At 55.3% G+C, this 19,122-nt stretch overlaps 5 protein-coding genes across 5 annotated transcripts; 3 read left to right on the top strand and 2 right to left on the bottom strand.

Annotated features, from left to right (window-relative positions):
* Positions 1–4,762: 4,762 nt before the first annotated feature.
* On the top strand, positions 4,763–6,609 carry M406DRAFT_258761 (MFS general substrate transporter; the record flags this gene model as incomplete). Its single annotated transcript, XM_040917252.1, has 2 exons — positions 4,763–4,961; positions 5,093–6,609. The coding sequence occupies 2 exons, from the start codon at positions 4,763–4,765 to the stop codon at positions 6,607–6,609; spliced, it is 1,716 nt and encodes a 571-aa protein (XP_040775905.1).
* A 761-nt stretch (positions 6,610–7,370) lies between these two features.
* On the bottom strand, positions 7,371–7,844 carry M406DRAFT_331258 (uncharacterized protein; the record flags this gene model as incomplete). The annotated part of the gene is made up of 1 exon (XM_040920610.1): positions 7,371–7,844. The coding sequence occupies one exon, from the start codon at positions 7,842–7,844 to the stop codon at positions 7,371–7,373; it is 474 nt and encodes a 157-aa protein (XP_040775904.1).
* A 1,095-nt stretch (positions 7,845–8,939) lies between these two features.
* On the bottom strand, positions 8,940–10,562 carry M406DRAFT_259069 (uncharacterized protein; the record flags this gene model as incomplete). The annotated part of the gene is made up of 1 exon (XM_040917275.1): positions 8,940–10,562. One exon carries the CDS (start codon positions 10,560–10,562, stop codon positions 8,940–8,942), a length of 1,623 nt encoding a protein of 540 aa, XP_040775903.1.
* Positions 10,563–12,831: 2,269 nt separating this feature from the next.
* Positions 12,832–14,619, top strand: M406DRAFT_42756 (uncharacterized protein; the record flags this gene model as incomplete). Its single annotated transcript, XM_040924203.1, has 2 exons — positions 12,832–13,125; positions 13,267–14,619. The coding sequence occupies 2 exons, from the start codon at positions 12,832–12,834 to the stop codon at positions 14,617–14,619; spliced, it is 1,647 nt and encodes a 548-aa protein (XP_040775902.1).
* A 2,269-nt stretch (positions 14,620–16,888) lies between these two features.
* Positions 16,889–18,946, top strand: GAP1 (amino acid transport; the record flags this gene model as incomplete). Its single annotated transcript, XM_040924206.1, has 4 exons — positions 16,889–17,099; positions 17,306–17,513; positions 17,589–17,798; positions 17,884–18,946. 4 exons carry the CDS (start codon positions 16,889–16,891, stop codon positions 18,944–18,946), a joined length of 1,692 nt encoding a protein of 563 aa, XP_040775901.1.
* Positions 18,947–19,122: the final 176 nt, after the last annotated feature.

Raw genomic sequence — 19,122 nt, 5'->3', positions numbered from 1 at the left:
CCGCTGGTGTGTGAAAATAGCCTGCGGGGTGAGCTGCCGTGGGTTGGGAGACAGGTCCAGGCTCAGGTGGATATGGATGGTGGGAGGCTGCGGCGAGTCGGTCACGATCATGATGCTCCCCAGCCACATTCCCTTCTCCACGTCCATGTTCACATATCGCAGGTACGGTCCAAAGTAGACGCCGTTGGTAGGCGTGATCCTATACATATCGACACCTGCGCTAGGCGGTGGTCCGGAGAAACCTGCTGCTGATGGTGTGGCAGTGGCCATACTCATGATGCTCTCGGCATAACCAGGTGTGGAGGGAGCATATGCCGGCGATGCAAGAGGTTGCTTCCCGCCCAGGAAGGGGGACGCCAGCGGGTTGCCATACGTCGAGCCGACGGGCGAAAGAGGAGTTACTTCGTGGTGAATGGGATTTGGCCCCTTTGGGAATTCCCACTGCGTCGCTTGTGTGGCGAGGTGGATGTAGTAGTATTGACCTGAATTCTGGTCCAGGTGCGCAATCCACCCTTCCGGCAGTGGAGGAGGCGACTGTGCCTGGCTCAGGATGGAGGGCGTGTGTTGCAGCGCGGGGTGCTCGTTCTGTCGTTGATCATTCGCAAAAGCTGGATGATTGACATTGTGAAGCGAGGGCACCGGCGAGGACATTCCTAGTCCAGCTGTGGTGATAGCTGCCACAGACGGCTTCCTCCCAGCATTCGGGTCCGCACTGGTGCTGCTGCTTGAGGATGGAACGGCGGCGGCGGGGCCGGCAGTAGCAGCAGCGGACGACTGCGGTGCTGGCGTGGAACTGGAACTGCCCTGTGGCCCAGCAGCGGGCCTCTGCTTCTCATTCGGATAAGCCGAGCCATTTGCGTTCACGGTGGTATATGCAGGAGGCGGTGTCGATGCCTGCATGCGCTGGAAGTCCTGCTCCAGGACGCTGACCTGCAGCGCAGAGTCTCTGTTGGAAACACTCGGCCGGGAAGGATTCTGGGCGCTGCCCGGGACGGGGCTGGCTATGGGTGCAGCACCTTGGTAGACGGTCGGAGGGGAGTGCGTGCCGCCGTCGTCGGTGGGTGTCCAAGGCCGCGTGGGCTGAGGCTGCTGGGGTGGCTGGCCGCCGTAGTGGGCCAGACGCTGCGAGGCTGCAGCGCTCTGCGCCTGCAAGCTGCTGAGGGTCGCAGTGCCTGAGATCCCAGCAGCTGCGTACCGGGCCTCGATCCCGCCGCCAGGTATATTTCCTGGCTCGACGATAGGGGTCTCTGGCGGCGGAGGCGAGCCCCGGTTTGCCCTTGTCGTAGAGTTGGACGCCGTGGAGGGGAAGCGGCTCATGTTGTCGGACGATGCGCCGAGGTTGCCCTGGTCATGCCGCTGGGCGTATGCAGGGTGGGAGCTTGCGCCTGAGCTCGCCGTCGAGGCCGTGCTGGCCGGCGGAGGGTAATAAGGCTTGTTTTGGTAGGCCGTGGACACGGTATGCTGCTGTTGCTGCTGGTTCTGTAGGGGCTGTGCGAACAGCTCGTCCCTGTCGACCTTGGGGCTTGTAGGGCTGACGATGGGTTTGGGCACGGCTCCTCTCCTCTCGGCGAGGCCAGGGCGACCACTCTCGATAGGGCTCTGGTTCAGTCGAGGTGATGTATCATTGTAGCCACTGGACGCAACATTTGCCGGGCTGGTCGTGCCGTGTAACCGACCTGAGGCGGCCGAAGACTTGCGGCTATCTGTTGAATATGCTGGGCGGGCCGGCTGAGAGGCGGCCCGGTAGTCTTCGTCGTCGGGATAGGGCAGAGGAGCGGCAGAGCTGGATGCGCCGGGAGGCAGTGGGAAGGCAAGTCTGGAGGAAGACGACGAGGAGGCTGCAGAAGAGGTCGGCACAGGGTAGGAATACTTGGATCGGTCGGCGGGATTGGGGCTCTGAGGCTTGAAGATCCTCAGGGGTTTGATGGTAGGGCTGTCGTCATCATGCTGGGCAGGGCGGCTCATGAAGAGCTCCTCCTCAGAAATGCCCCTCGACCTATCGGACATGCTGACCTGGGGGAGGGGGACGACGTGGTCTGTTCTCCACACCGTCCACGCAGCGAGAACGTCGTTGGTACGTCTTCAGTCGTCAGTTGTACAATGTTGCCGTCGGACCCGTGCTTCCTGTCGTCTGTCTGACTTTCCGTCCGCCGGGCTGTCTTGGAGCTGTTGATGGTGGGCTGGCTGGTGGGGTGGGAGGAGGGGTTGTGGGATCTCAAGCTAAGGCCGCATAACAGGTCGACCTGCGGGTATCAGATTGCGAGAGACTTGTGAGAAGTCAGTCCCTGCGAATCGAGTAAGTTTCAAAACAACACACAAAGAAGGAGAAGTCGAGGGACAACAGGAAGAGCAGACGTCAGGGGTGAGGCGCCGTTGGTCAAATACTGGATCAAGGAGTCAGGACGGTCTGATCTATCCTGCATAGCTGTGCAGCCAGGCGCATGCAGTCCACTCTCAAGCCTCGAGCAGGTTGGGCGCAAGGGCATGCATGAGAGAGAGGTGGAGCTGTGTGGGACGAACGGGAAGACGCTGCAGACTGCAGGAGGGCGGTAGCATCTGCTTGGGTTGGGCAAAAAAGCGATCATAGATACTACATACTATTCTGGTATTGAGGCAACGACCCTTCTTGGAGGCGACTGACGGCGGGGGCGGACAGGGAAAGAACGACCCAGAAGGCAGAACCAGGGAAGGCAGCCCTCGTCGTTGATTGGTGCTGGGAGTTGGGCGCTTACACGACAATGTTGCAGCAAATGAAAGTGACAGCCGGTCGCCGGCGTGCACTGGCGAAGCGCCCAACGTAACCTTTCTGGCTTGGCCTCGTGCATCCTAGAAGGGGACCCATCTTAGTGTGCCATCTGCGCCATCCGTCTGCTCCATGGCCAGGCAAAAGCAAGGAGGTTAGGAGGGCATTGTCTTCTCTCTGTCTCTCCTTTCTTCAATTTTTTGGGGGGGAATTTAGCCGCCAGCAGCATGTGATGCAGTCGTGGAGCCGGGGAACCTAGAATGGGTACTACCGAGAGCTCCACCCTTGCCCGACTTATCACATTTTTTACCCTTCTTAGTTTGGGCATAGGAAAAGGAGGCATACAATTTTCCCCGTCGATATTGAGACGATAGCTTCATACAGATGTGGCTGGCCACCAGGATATTGTGTAGGTGTATATTGTCACACCCATAGACCTTCGACCAACTATAATCTCGTGAGTGACATGCTTTATGACCTGTAAGGGATATATTTATACACACAAACTATAGACAATTGCTACCACGATAAGAGATTGGCCACATGTCTTGCCTGCAACCATACCTTGATAAGTGTCGTGTGGCTTCATGAGTGAATGTCTTCTACTCACTCTCTGGCCTTGGGCGTGATCCCGGTCTCATCTCTCGACTGGTCTTCGAAAGTGATGAATTTATGATGGCCAGAAGATGAAATTGCCCAATCTCTATTGTGAGGCAGAAAAGGGTGACTTGGTTTCCTCGAGCGTCGTATCAGCTTTGCATGTCCGTAATAACGACCTAGAACAAGCATGGGAGAAGTTACCTCCAGCCCTGGCTATAAAGTTATCATGGTGTTATTGCCTATACTCTTGGGTGTCATAATCGGTGTTTACCCGGGTGAGGGAATCTCGTCCGGACGTCAGGCTCCGGGTCCTACCACCGGGGGACGCCGGACCCATAACGGGCGGCCTACTGTAGTAGTCATTCGCTTTCTGCATCAAAAATGAGCGGCTTGTCATTGGTGGTTTGCTTCTCATAATGGGTGAAGTTGGTCTGCGGCGAGAGATAAGAAGAAGAGAGGGAAAATATGCAAATATTAAGGTGTCGGGAGCAAGAAAAGGCGCCATCCGCCATCCATTTTACCATGGACTCTGATATATTATATGCTTGTACACATCAACTCACGCTCTGCAAGCGGAAGCATTTGGCATGGCGGCGGGTGTGGCCGAAAACCCGCGGCCGGCTTCGAGCGACAATGGATGGAGAAAAAAGATTTACTAAAAATTCTGCTTGGAGCTAAAGCGAATGAATAACCGGTCAGCATATTGAGGTCTCGATCGCTGAGTATTTGCTATCACCCTCGACTCGACGTGGGGTAAGAAAACAGGGAAGACGGGGGGTGAAAGAAAAAATCCAGAGCTTCTCGCCTTCGGTCCAAGCCATGTTTATCTTTTTTTGCGGGACCTCCTTCACCAGTCAAGGCGAGATAAGTAAAAGCGGTTGTAGAATATATCAGAAAACACCAATGTTCTGTAGATGTGCTGAGAGATGAATCATTATTTTTATGAAAAGAAAAGAAAAAAAAGATACATATAGACATGTATAGAGCCAATGGAGACAAGTGTGCATGCATGATCTCCAAAGTCGGAGTAGGAATGACGATGATGATGTTCGCAATGCAGCGACGACCAGAGACGAATTGGCAAACCTGCTAGGATCTTCTTAAAGGAGCCCCACCTCTAGTTACGTACAATTAGCCTTGCACGCCTAGACCGGACAGGACCGATCAGTTGACCAATTTCCAAGTACTTTAACGTCAATGGAGCAGCCAAAACCTTGATGATCTATGATATATCTGAGTACACACGTACATATTTGTGTATTCACTCCAGTGTGAACTTTCACTTTTGCCTTGCGCTTCCTGTAATACATTTGCTCGTCACTTTCTTGACCTGCAAAACGAAACCTTCCAGGGTTGCGCAGCAATTGAGACAAGGAAGGGCGACAAACACACCACCCCGAGGCACTTTCCTTATCAAGCATGTCCCTCAACCGTGTCTCATCCCTCGAGACATTCTCTCATCTGCACAGCCCAGGCTCCTCTAGGGCCCCCTCACCCAGCAGTCGTGATAGGAGACTTAGCTTCAATCCTCTACCGGAGTCATGGGATCCTCACGCCGGCAAGCCAGGCTACATAGAGTCTGTGGGCGCCTTCGAGGTCCCAAGATGGAAGAGACTCTGTAAGTGGTTTTTTTTTTTTTGGTTTTTTTTGTGGACTTTTCCCTGCTCTCTCGTTTCTTTCCATTGTGCCTTTACCAGTTTGAGCGTCTGTGTACCTATACGTACGTGAATAACTAACTCTTCATTGTAGTACAAGTCTCGGCGACGGTCGTCTACTGCCTCTTCGCAGCAGGTGTAGTATTCGGCTACGCGGCGCTGAAGCCAGTGCTCAAGGCAGAGGGTGCCTATCAGGACGTCTGCGGGGGTCAGTCAGGTGAGCAGGAAGCTGATGGTGCCATCTCCTTCACCACCGCTGCCGCCGCCGCCGACGTGGATACGTGCGTCGAGATCCACCTGAACCTCATGTTCACCGTCGCCGCCGTCTCGACCAACGTGGCCGCGCTCCCCGTCGGCACCATCCTCGACCACCTCGGTCCACGCGTCTGCAGTCTGCTCGGTGCCTTCTTCCTCGCGGTGGGCTCCCTGCTGATGGCCTACGAAAGGGCCCTCCCCTTCGACGGCCTGCTCTTTGGCTATCTCTTTCTGGCGCTCGGCGGGCCCTTCACCTACATCTCCTCCTTCCAGCTGTCCAACGCTTTCCCGCGGCACTCGGGCCTCATCCTGGCCATCCTGACGGGCGCCTTCGATGCCTCAAGCGCCCTCTTCCTTGTTTACCGCGTTATTTTTGAGAAGACCGCGGGGGCGTTCGGTCACGACAGATTCTTCCTGGCCTATCTCGTGGTGCCCGTGGTCATCGTCCTGCTGCAGCTGTTCTTACTCCCTGCGCAGTCATACAAGACCATCGGCGAGATGATCGAGGAGGTTGACCAGCCGCTTCTGCCTCACGAGCGGAATGACCAGGTCGACGAGCACACGGCGCTGCTGGAGGAGGAGCGCAGGGAGCACCGGGAGTGCGTCCAGGCGGACCTAGAGGACCTTCTCGGGCCCGCGCGGGCGGACAGGCAGGCCAGGAGCGAGGAGCGCAAGAACGAGACGTCGGGCGTGTGGGGGGTCAAGCACCAGAACACGGCTTGGGAACAGATCCGGTCCCCTTGGTTCATCTTCATCTGTCTCTTCACTGTGATCCAGATGACAAGGATCAATTACTTCGTGGCGACGATCCGACCCCAGTATCAAGCCCTCCTCCACTCCCGTGACCGTGCCATCGAGATCAACAACTTTTTCGACCTCGCTCTCCCCGTCGGCGGTATCCTCTCCATCCCCTTCATCGGCCTGCTCCTGGACCACACCTCGACTGTCGCCGTGCTCTTCTGGCTCGTTACCGTCACCACCACCGTCGGCGTGCTGGGTGTCATCCCCGAGGTCTGGGCGGCCTACGCCAACATCTGTCTGTTTGTGCTGTATCGGCCCTTTTACTACACTGCCGTGTCCGACTACACCGCCAAGGTGTTCGGCTTCAAGACGTTTGGCACCGTCTACGGGACTATTATCTGCCTTTCAGGTTTGTTCAACTTCTCACAGTCTGGCCTGGATTACCTGTTCCACCAGACTTTCCAGGGCGACCCAGTGCCCGTGAACGTCATCCTGCTGTCGGCGGGTTTCGTTGTGGGCCTGGCGATGGTGGTATATGTTGGCTACAAGGCGAGGGGGCTGAAGAGGGATATGCTGGAGCTGGAGGCCGAGAGGGCTGTCGGGCTGCACGATTGATTGGCCAAGGCAGAGAGTCTCCAAGGCCGTTTTTCTTTGTTTGTACTTTTCTTTTTTTCTGAGCTGGCATGATGGGTGGAAGAATAAGAATGTTATTACTGTATAGGAAAATCAACCCCAGAGGTCAGGCGTAATGCCCACCGAGCCCCAGATTGCTAAATGGATTTTCTCTGGCAGGCGTGAATTATTTGGATTGGAAAACACACCCTGCACATATTAGTCTTTTAAAAGTGATTTATTTGCGATTCGATACCAGTCCAAATTAATAGCCTAAGATGGATTATAACAATGTTCCAAAGCCCAAGCCAACCTCATTCGTCGTAAGATCATAAAGCCATAAAGTCATAAGTAACACCTCAGCCCACCACGAGATTTGGACTGGTAATGTGGTGGGTGTATAGTGACGATGGTGATCATCATCAATCTAGAGGAAAACAAAGTCAGTATCAGGAAAGACTCTCATTCTAGAAGTAGGTAGGGAGGGAGAAGCCTACCAACCAATTTGTTAATATGATGTCCAGCGCCCTTTCCAGACGGTACATAATTTTGTGTAGATCTACACACTCACACACAGTGCGGCATGTTTTCCTCGAGCCAGTCGATTTAGACTTCCAATCAAGCCTTTCCTCCCCCCCCCCCCAAAAAAAAAACCTCCACAAACTCTGTCACAGACAGACCAGCTTGGTTGACCACAAAGGAAGAGGGAAAAAAGAAAGAAGAAGAGCTTCTTCTCTTTCTTCCTTTCTTGGTTTTCCCCCTTTTCAAAGTCCCCCGCAATCATCCATCCGCCTCCGAAGAAAATACTCCACCGCCCAGTCCCCGCCCTTCTTCCGCAGCGCCTCGACAAGAAACCGCTGAAGCACCTCGACGTCCTCGACAACACGCTCATCCGATATGCTGGTGGTGGTGGTGGTGGTGGTGGTGGTGGTGGCGGCAGCAGCAGTAGTGGACAGCCTCCCCACGGCGCACTTGAGCCTGCGAAAGTCCTCTGGCGAGCGGTAGATGGTGCAGGCGCGGTTGTGGTCGTAGTAGAGGAGGATCTCGTAGGTCAAGGAGGAGGAGGTGGTGGTGGTGCTGTCGTCGAGGAGGTCGGGGTCGAGATCGAAGCGGAGGGAGCGGATCCAGATGGCCCTTGGGAGGTGGCGGGTGCCGTTGTAGGTGTAGTGGCATTGGCGGGAGTGGAGCTGGGGTTTGGTGCGGGCGGCGGCGGGAGGGGAGGACTTGTCAAGTTGCATTGTTTGGGTGGTTGGGGTGTGGTGATATGTGTGGTAATTAAGTGGTGGTGATGCCAGTTAGCTGACGGTGAGATGAGAGGTTTTGCATCATCTGGGAGTGAAGACTCAAAGAAGCAGAGGAGATGGAGGAAGAGGGAGAAGAGGAGAGAAAAAAATGAGGAACGGTAGTGAGGATTGAGGGGCCGAGTTGGGGATGAAGGAAAGATTATAATACGAATCAACGTTTGACTTGTGGGGAATCAAAGTTGCACACCGATCATTTATTTTATCTGCACTTGATATGCATGAGGCTTGCTGTGGCTCTGCCGACTTGAAAGTCTCATGATGATGTTGGTTTGGCAAGGCAGAGCAGAGATAGGCGACTATGAATTGACCCCTGCAAATGCTGTGCTTATGCATGTGTCATCTCATGCCTCTCTCTTAAGTCACTCACATACCAATCAGAAATAGGAGGAGATAGAGAGAGGGAAAGGGGTTGGAGGACGGGGGAAAATAGAATATTAAAAAAGACGTCAACCATTCAAACAAGAAGAACGATGACCAGCTGAAATCATCATCCACATGGGACGACTTGCGGTGGGAGAAAAGAAAAGAGGCCCTCTCTTGTCTCAGACCAAGGTTTAACACATTAAACATACTTCCCCCAGCGGCGGCCGCCTTGGTCGGCCCTGAGATGATGACGATAGGATGATGATCTCGTAAGTTGCTTAGCAGGCAGGCCCAGACCTGAGGCGGGCGTGTGTGTGTGTGTATTCAATTGTGGGCAAGCGGAAAGCCGTTGTTCTCACCTGAAACTTCAAGGGGTTTTTCTTTATACAGGGCGGGCTTGCGGTCTACGGTGTGCGATTGGGGGACCCCGAACATGACCAACCAGACGAGAGGAGGGGGAACCTTTGGGCCCAAAAATCACGAGACATATTGGAGATGATTGAGTTCCGCTAATACGGCCTCTTCATCGTCGGAGGGTTCCTTGTAAACCATCTTTTGTCTTGGCCATATGCTTCTTCTCTTCTTAGTCAACAACACCATCAACTCAATCATAGCCTTCCACCCTTCTTTCCCCTCTCGCTTCGTTCTCCCCCTTCACTCGTCCTGCTACTCCCCCCTCCTCCATCTCCACGCCGCATTCCTGTGCAGGAGGTGGTCCTTGCTCGCCATCGCCGTCCAGGATCCCCACAGCCCGCCAATCGGCCAGTATCCCTTGAGCCACTCCCACCGCCCGGCCCGTCTCCTCGCCGCCGCCTCGTCCTCCTTCTTCACGTGCACCTTGTCGTAGACGCTTGGCAGCGCAGAGGCCTTGTACTTGGCCCGCAGCGCGTCATACCACCCTCGCCCCCCGTACATGGCCCAAAAGTCCTCCTCGGAGTGGTACACGTGCGCGTACAGCCACTTCATCCCGCCCAGCTCGCCAACTTTGGCCTCGAGGGCGCGGTTTTTCCCGACAAAGGCTGGCGGCGAGAATGTCCCCTCGTGGCCCCAGACGCCAATGTTGAGCATCATTTGTTGTTGGTGGGGGTGACGGTCATCCTCCTCTTGTTGAGCTGGGGGCATGCTAGAGGCAGAGGGGAGCCCGAGAATGTCTCTGGAAATAGAGCGCGTTTTCTGCCGTTCGCCGCCCGGCGTAGTGGTGAATGGGTGAAAAGTGGGTGAGCTGCGCCGCTGCATCGGGCAGAGCCACAGCGGCCAGATCGGGTGCTCCGCTTCCAGATAGTCGACCAACGGCTCTGCCGTCTCGAAGGGCATTGCGATGTCCTGGATCGTGAATGTGTTGTTCTCCCCCGTCTCACGGGCGCGGTAGAGCATGCGGGTGTGCAGAAAGTCGTCCAGTAGCCAGCGGCTGAAGCTGTTGAACGGCATCAGCCAGTACATGACGACGAAGCGACCAACCCAGTAAGCACCGCGGTCGTAGCGGAACAGGTATTCGGCCAGGGGTATGTAGTCCTCCTCTTCCGTGATGGACACAACAGCGTCCTCGGCGGGCCCAGATGTACGCTCCTGGACGTGCAAATAGAACCATGGGTCCCAGGCACCACTGAAGGTCTGCGCCTTGACGTGGTCGGGTTTCTGGTCCGTAAGGGAACCCGAAATGATGACGCCGTGTTCTTTGGAGAAGAGTATGCCGTCCACATAGTCATTCTCAGGCCTCGCTATCTCGTCCTTGACGACCTTGACGGCCTCTGCCACGCTGTTGGTCCGGCGATAGCGCGTGTGCACGTACTTCTTGGCCTCGATCAAGGTGATCTCCAGCATGGTGACAATCCCAAGCGTTCCAACCGCACCAGGGGCGGCGCGGAACAAGTCAGGCCGCACGTCGCGGCTGGCCGTAACAATCTCACCATCAGCCAACACCATCTCGACGCTGCGCACCGTGTCGTCGAAGAAGCCGTGGCGGAAGCTGGAGCTCTCGGCCCCCGTGCCGGCGAAGCCCCCACCAGCGGTGATACCGGGAAATTCCATGACGATGGGCGGCACCAGGCCGTGGGGCAGTGAAGCTTCGACGAGGCCGTCCATGGCCACATTGGGCTCTACCAACATCGTCTTCTTGACCGGATCGACAAAAAGGACGTGCGAGAGAGCCGAGATGTCGACGGCGCGTATGGCTCCCTTGGGTCGTGTGCTGTTGGTGCTGCCATGAGAGATTCGATAGGGTTCCTTGCGGTCGTAGAAACTTCTGACAGACACAGCGACCTCTCTCACTGTCGCAGCATGTCTCTCCATATCCTTTGCAGGTGAGTTCTCGGTTGACATAGTTGATATCTCGGTTCTTTGGCCCTTGTGTAAGGGGGTTGTAGTTATCACTCCCATATGATCATTCGTACCGCAACGATGGCCAATGTAGAAAGTTCAAGAACAAAAATGGGACATGTAAACCAGACGAGAGGCCGTTGAAGACGAGGCAGTAAAAATGCAATGAAGACTTTGTTCGTATTGGGAAAGCTGCTTGTTTAGCTTCATATTGTCCTTTCGGTCTGGCAGGTATTGTGCTTGAGACGGCTTTGCGGTCTGGACAAGACCGGCACAGTATTACAGTACTATTGTGTGCCTCGACCCCGACACGGCGACGGTAAACAGCCATCTTTCAGAGACACCCAGCTTTTCGTGCTTCGATGAATGCCTTGCTAACAAGTCGGCTTGATGTGAAAATCCTGAGCACCGGTGAGCAATGAACGAATGGCTTGGTTTTTCTGTCGGCTTGGGCACCAGCCCATTTCCGTTGAGATGTCATGAGTCCATATCATTTGCGAAGAATAAACACCTACCATCTCATCACTGGAGAACCAAGAGGACTGTTTCCCTGGGTAGTATAGATATGTTTGCTCCTCAGAACGAGACGAGACTGTCAAGATCACCACTTACTTGGTGCTTGGCGATGGAGTATGCGGTGCACGGGCAGTAGGACCAGGCTCAAGAGCCCAAATGGCAGCCTGCCGAGCTCAACGTTGAACATTGAGATGAGATGGATAGCGGGTCTTAGGCAGCCAGATGGATTATTGAGTGAGGGCTAATGTTAAAGGTGGCCATTATTGGGCAAGATGGAGCTGGTGCTGAGCAGTTTGTTTACTACGGTAGGTTCGCATAACCAAAAGCGCAGTGGGCTGCTTGCCTGTTCTGCATTCGTTGATGGTGCCTGAAACGGCGCTAACCAGTTGACATGCATGTCCAGTGGAGCCCAGGACGCATACGGTAAGTAGGACATGCTACGTTGGGACGGTAGAGACAGCTGCGCCTGCAGGCCCCAGCAGAAGACAACTGCTACCACTCGCAAGGGTGGCAGGGCACGGCTAAAAAGCCTAGGCACACCAGGTCAGGCTGTGGACAATAGTTAAGACATTCTGGCGGCAGGCGGCAAAGGGTCTCCCTCAGCTGCTAGGATACACGAACCAACACGTTGGTATTTAGTCTCCGAATTGCTACAGTAACTAACTCTCTTGATACACGAGGTACCATAGTAAATTATGGATGATCGTCGAAACGGGGCGGGGGTGTTGTGTATGGGCGCGATGGGCTCTTACCTACACTGTAGCATCCGTTTCGACGCGTCACAGCCTCCTCCTGGTGAGGTTGATCCGTTTGATAAGGCAAGGAGGAGGAGGAGGAGACCAAAGCTTGGTCCAGGTCGATCGTTCCAAGGCGCATCAGCCAGATGGGGGCCAGAGCTTCGACACTGCATTGCGGGTGGACTGGAGCAAATGACCGTTGGGTCAAACACAGGCACAAGGCTGATCTCATGAATTTGATTTACATGGTATGCGCTGCCGTGGTGAATAGTATCTGGGCAGCTGACCTAGCACGCAACCAAAAAGCAAACAGGTGTGGAGGATATGAAGTTACGACAGCGTACCAAAGGCAAAGGGACAGTTTCCACGAGACGACACTGCATTAGCAACACTGCATCAGCTAAAACGCTGTAAGAGATGGACTGACAAGAGAGGCCCTAAGTTGGCCCAACCTAACCGTGAATTTCATACCATGCAGACCAAAAACATGTTACTGACTGACTCCCTGCATGTAATGTGCCATTCGGCTGGTGGATGTGCCCCTGCAGCAGCTGCTGTTGCATTGGCCTGCCTTCCCAGGCTGGTACGCATTGCTCCCCAGGTCCTCTTCGATCCCCTTCATTCCTGCAGCATCCCCAGCATCCCTGCCTTGACGATTAGATTCGCCCGCGAGTCCTAACTTCTTAGCCCCCCTCGCCCATCTAAGCAGAGAGGCGACAACCGTTACCACGGTGAGCTCTCCTCCTGTTGTTTTGCAAGTTTAAACCGCGCGCGTCCTTTCTCTCTCTCTCTCTCTTTTTTTCTTCTGCCTCTCGCGCTACACTGGCGCCACTACAACACCATCACGAGCATCAGCACGAGCACCAGCGCGCTGTGAGAAAGTAAACCCCCCACTAACTTCCAATTTCTCTTCTCTCTTACCACTTTATTACGCCAAACTGAAAACTCGTCGCACCCCTTCTTGATTCGACTGGACAATCGTCTACACGATGGCGCTGCAAGCGGTGTACAAGCAGTTCCTGGCTGCGCCCAATTCATCCGCGCTGGCGCAGGACGCGTCGTTGCACTACATCACCACGACGACCAGCTTCTACGGCCCCACCGACATCATCAAGCACCTCAACTCCCAGCGCAACCTGATCAAAAAGAAGGGGGAGGAATTCATCACCGTCGTTGAGGGGCAGGGCGCCCTTGCCGTCCAGACAGAGCTCTCTCTCGAGTTCCAGGACCAGGGCGGTGCTTACCTGCCGGGCCTCGACGAACAGTTTCTCTACGATCGCGTCGTTCACATGCCCGTCGTAAGTCGCCCGTCACACACACACAGAGAGAGAGAGAGAGAGGAGCCGTGCCACCTCGACAAAACCAGGATCGATAAGAGAGTGAGTGACTGACTGACGTGTGCTCTGCTTTCCCTGTCGCATTAGTTCCACATCGTCAGGTTCGACAGCAATGGCAAGATTGCGACAGTCCAGCAGAGCTGGGACCAGGGTGCGCTCCTCAAGCAGCTCGAGGTGATCGGCAAGACGGGTCGCAACTGGCCCATCCGCGACAACCAGGACCAGATCAAGCTGATCACCAAGACTGGTGGCAAACCTGCCGATCCGGCCCCCTCGCAGGTCGTTCAGCGACCCCGCGAAAACTCGACGCACGCCACGCGCGATGCCCACGCGACACTTCACTCCTTCCAGCACCCGCGCGACGAAGAACCTGCACCTATCGTGTCTCCATTCTCGGGCACGCGACCCCGCCAGCGGACCTTTGAAGAGATCCTGGGCGACGAGCCCCTCCCCGACTCGCCCGAGCACCAGTCGCCCAGCAAGTCTGTTGCGCCCAAGATCGGTGCTGGCAAGAACTTCCAGCCTTCGCGGCTGTTCGACAAGGCCGAGGATGATGAGCCCGAGCCCGAGAGCCCCGAGGGCGTCAAGTCCACGACTCGCTACATGAAGCCGCATCCCACAAAGTACGACCACTTCGACTTCGTGGACGGCTCCGATCCTAGCGATGCACCGCAGGCCGGGGTCGCATTCGAGGCCATCAAGTCGAAGCACCGAAGCCAATGGGCCTTTGAAGACTTTGTGACGCCCCAGAAGCCCAAGCCCAGCAAGACGTTCCGCCACCAGGACGTTCGCCACTGGGGCACGGATGACAAGGACATTGACGAGTCGCCTGCCAAGCCCGTCGCCCTCGGTAAGGCCCGCCGTGACGCAAACACCCAGATCGAGCTTCAGGATGACGGCGAAGGCGAGCGGCCTAGCCAGCGCCCCGGCGCCCGTCCCCGTGGGGCCATGCACAACAGCGGGATGGGCCTATACAAGAACCACATGGTGACGGACGACGGGTCCGAGCCCATCCAGTCGCCAGACCCGCGCGCCCTCGGCAACATCACCAACCTAAAGCACAGGTCCAAGACGTATGGCCCCCACTTTGAGATGGCGGACGAGTCTCCCACCCAGGACGCACACAAGGCCCCCAGCGCGCCTGTGCCCGAGGACAGGAAGAAGGCCGTCAACATGATGCAGGCCAACTGGTCGGCCTACGATGAGTCGCCCAGCTCGCAGAAGGAGAACAGCAAGCCTTCGGCCAAGGAGACGCCCAGGGATATGCGGGAGAACGGGCCCAACCACCGCATCAAGCTCGCTGGCGACGGCATGGGCAACCCCAAGGGCGGGCGTGGCTGGTCGCTGGGTGACGAGAGCGACGGAGAGAAGCAGCCAGCCCCCATGCCAGGGAGAAAGGGCGCCGCGCAGAAGGCAGCCAACAACTTCTGGGAGTTCTAGAGGGGTATGCGCCGACTGCAATTCCCCCTCCCCCCCTATACCTTTCTTCTTTTCTTGTTCGATGATGACAGCATGGCTGTCTATTCAGCAGCAATGTCCTGGAAGTCGTCATCCCACCAATGCACTCATTTCTTATGTGTGTGTATTTTGATTTTACCTTATTTGTCCCTTTTTGGGCGTGTGTGCGTGTGTGTGCTTTGGACAATGAAATGGATACGCTCTTGGGAGACTCCAAGTGCAAAACACTGTTGTTGTTGCCTCTTCGCATTCGGGAAGAGAAGAATGGATAGATACCAAACCTCCAAGGCTGTTGGAGACGAATGCACAAGCCAGGAGGGAAAGAATGTGTGTATATGAAATGTATGGATTAGCGTTTTAGGCTTAGTCTGATGTCATAAAGAAGAATGGAACATTGACAAAAGGCGTGTCTCTCTCTCTGTCTTTGTTCCAGGCCTCGTGGCTGGCTGGCTGCATCATGTCCAGGGGTGAAGACGCCAGAGGAATTGCAAGCTGGCGGCATGAACGGTGTCCCCCACCCCCCCCCCTCCAAAGCTGTTGATCTCATGCAGGCTGCAGCTGCAGTATGCGACCTTTCTTAAACGTTCACCGTAGGAACTCCAAGGAGCCCACAGCCTGCATCAGTGATTGGGTCCTCGGGAATGTCTCTGTTATCATCCCTTGACAAGCGCCCCCGAGTGGCCCGTCACCGAAAGCGCTGCCCCCCGTGCGTGTGTGTGCCTAGGGGATTCGATGGCAATGGCTGGGATGCAAGCTGCAATCGTCCTCCCAACTACTGAATCATGAGCTTGTCGAGAGTTTCGTTGGAGCATACTTTATTTTGAGACACACTAAGGCAATCAGTGTTACTTTGGGTCTGCCTGGGTGCGTCGAGAAACCTTCTAGAAGCGGAATGCCCCGAATATAGTAGATGGTACTCTATAGTAGTACCATAGTACACAGCAGATCATCCCTGCCAGGCAGGCTTATCCCAAGAATTCTTGGGGCGCAGGGGGAGAGGTGGTGGGGTGCTGGTTCATCCAGTATCTACAAAACAAGTCACTTCTCTCATTAATGAGCAGAATCTTTGATTGTGATAGCCAGGGCTGGCCTGGTCAGCCTGCTTCGTACTTGCAGGCATGCTATGCAGGCATTCACCTACTGCAAGTGTCCCACATAAAGAAGTTAAACATCAAACATGGCACTTATTGATGGACTTGGGTGGGGGTGGGTGACTGCTTGTGGGCTTTGGTGGGTGTACAGCATGTCCCCCCAAAAAAGTCAGCCTTATCTTGGTGGGTATTCAGTGGTGGTGCATGAGATGTCATATGCAACAAGAGTGTGGTGGGTTACAGTATCTAAGTGTATTTTATTGGCTTGGCTTGTACCAAAGTGCTCCTTCCGAATCCTCCTGCTATTACATACCAAGTAAGTACTATCCTCTCTCTCTTTCCCCCTCTCTCCTTCTCTCTCTCTCTCACACAGTGTTCTTTCCCGGCTCTAAAGTCCCCGCGAAATTACCCAGTCGGGCCATGACGAGGCTCTACCCGAAATAGCGTCATATCTATTCTATTGGCCCACCTGATAGAAAGTCTGGCCTTATCTGCTGGAGGAATCAACATTCAACAACCACAGCCTTGGCCCTTCCCCCCCTTTTGCTTCCCCCCCCCTCCCCCAATCGAGGTTGCTCGCAAGAAAGACGACGTCACAGCAGAAGGGGCGTCTATCTACTCTTTCTTCTTCCTCTTCCTGTATTTAATCAATCTCCTTCTTTGGTTCTTGAGGCTTTCTCCGCAGCAGCGGCACCTCGGCCCCCCATCTGGGGGTTTACGATATATGAGTCCGCCCTGCAGCAGCCATTGAGATGGGGTGATCGAATCGCGAAGAAGGAAAAAGGAAAGCCCACCCAGCGCGCCACTCTTGTGTATGTATCTCTTCTGGGTACACAGCAGGGGTGGGAGTTGGGTTTCCATCAGATCTGGAAATTTCTCGGACAGACAACCCCCTTTTGAATTCTGGGGTGACGCCGGGTCCTCACCCGTCGCCTCCTCTCTCATCGCATCTGGCCTGCTACGTAAATCCTTCCCACAGTTAGTGTAGGCGACATACTACAGCCATGGCCTCGGACCACTCCGACCTCGAGCTTAACCGGATCCTCACCTTCAAGCAGGAGCAGCAGCAGCTCGCAGCGGGTGAGTGCGAGATGCTGCGCTCGCGCGAGTCCAGGTGCAGCGGCGGCCGTGGTCGTGGCCGCCAGCAAGAAGCCGACTATATGAAGAGCAGGTGGCGGACCTGGACTGAGTCGTTTCGGCGTGATCCCGACGGCCACATGACGCCTGAGAACGCCTTCGTCGGCGCCAGGGAGCACGACGGCCGCGGCTACTACGACCTCCGCGTGGCTAACTACCGCACGGCGCACCCACTGCTGGCCAAGGAGCTCAAGGGAAGGCATCTGCAGATGATTGCCATTGGCGGCTCCATTGGTAAGTTTATGTGGATGGGTTTATCTTGGGCCGTGGGCTGGGTTTTATTTCCCCTAGTCTAGACGACAGGTCGGTTTTTGGATGTTTGTTTAGGCTATCTGGATGGATGGGAGGCTTTGTATATCCTCCTGAAATTTGTGGCGGTCCATATGGCGCTGTTTGTGGGTGCGTTCGTGCGTGTCTCTCTTTTCTCTAACACCTGCTAGGTACTGGTCTATTCATCTCGTCTGGCACCGCCCTCAATACCGGCGGACCAGCCACACTTCTGCTGGCGTACCTGATGGTTGGCGCTATGCTCTACTGCGTTATGCAAGCATTGGGCGAGCTGGCTGTCGTCTACCCAATAGCAGGTTCCTTTTCTGCGTACTCAACAAGGTTCCTTGACCCAGCCTGGGGTTTCGCCATGGGATGGAAGTAAGTCCAAACTCTCTCTCTAGCTCATTCATTCCACGCTGTTGAGCAACAACCTGCTAACGCCATCTAAACTAGCTATGCCTTACAATGGCTTATAGTCCTACCGCTGGAAATCATAGCGGCTTCAATCACCATCTCATATTGGAACGGCTCGGTAAACAAGGCCGTCTTCGTCACCATTTTCCTCTTTATCATTATCGCCATCAACTTGTGTGGCGTCAGGGGCTATGGCGAGGCCGAATTTGTGTTCGCTATCGTCAAGGTTACCGCCATCATAGGCTTCATGTAAGTTTCCTCGGGCGGCACCGATGACACTTGATAAAGACGACTTGAGAGACAAAACAAGTATCTAACATCATTCTCCCCCAAGATTACTTGGCATCGTCATCAACATTGGTGGCGGCCAGAACTCAGGATACATCGGCGGCAAGTATTGGCACAATCCTGGGTCCTTCAACAACGGCTTTAAGGGGCTGTGTAGTGCCTTTGTGAGCGCCGCTTTCGCCTTCGCTGGAACCGAGATGGTGGGCCTCGCCGCCGCGGAGACGGCCAACCCGCGCAAGTCGCTTCCCACCGCCATCAAACAGGTGTTCTGGCGCATTAGCCTCTTCTACATCCTCGCCCTGACCATGGTCGGCCTCCTGGTTCCCTATGACGACGAGCGCCTTCTCGGCGCCAAGGAAAGCGCCAACACGAGCGCGAGCCCTTTCGTGATCGCCATCCAGGACGCCGGCATCCAGGTTCTGCCCAGCGTCATGAATGGCGTAATTCTTATGGCGTGCATGTCCGTCGGCAACTCCTCCGTCTTCGGCTCCAGCCGCACCCTGGCCGCCCTCGCCGACCAAGGCCAGGCGCCCAGGATCCTCTCCTACATAGATCGGCGCGGCCGCCCGCTCGTGGCGATCCTCCTCGCGGGGATTTTCGGCTTCCTCGCCTATCTCGCCGACCTCGAGGAGGAGGAGTCCGTGCTTAACTGGCTGCTCTCTATCTCGGCCCTGTCCGGCGTCTTCACCTGGGCCAGCATCTGCATTGCCCACATCCGCTTCCGCAAGGCCTGGCGGCTCAAGCACCGCTCGCTACGCGCCCTGGCCTTCCGTGCCCAGAGTGGCGTCCTCGGCTCGTGGCTCGGCCTGCTGCTGAACGGTCTTATCCTGGTCGCCCAGTTCTGGGTCGGCGCATGGCCCGTGGACTACTCGCAGTACACCGCCGCGGAGAACACAAAGAACTTCTTTTTAAACTACACCGCCGCCCCCGTCGTTATCATCATGTACGTCGGCTACAAGATGTGGTTCCGCACAAAGTTTGTGCGCACCGCCGACATAGATCTCGACTCGGGAAGGAGGGACTTCAACCTGCCGGGCCTACTGGACCAAGAGCGAGAGGAGAGGAGGGTTTGGCCGAGGTGGAAAAAGGTATATCGGTTTTTCTGCTGAAAGTTTCCAGCCTGTAAAATCAAATATATAGCCCTAGGAATCGAGTATATATGTCACAAAGTTCCATAAAAGGCCATTGCAAAAAACACCTGCTTTAAAAGCTACTTTGTAAGTAGACGTCATTTGTATGCATTGACCTACCTCAACTCTCTCTCTATTTTCGCACTCTCTTCCAT

This window comes from Cryphonectria parasitica (genome assembly GCF_011745365.1).
Source record: "Cryphonectria parasitica EP155 unplaced genomic scaffold M406scaffold_5, whole genome shotgun sequence".
Taxonomy (NCBI): Eukaryota; Fungi; Ascomycota; class Sordariomycetes; order Diaporthales; family Cryphonectriaceae; genus Cryphonectria; species Cryphonectria parasitica.
The sequence above is the reverse complement of the archived record's forward strand: the minus strand, read 5'-3'. Positions and strand labels throughout refer to the sequence as shown.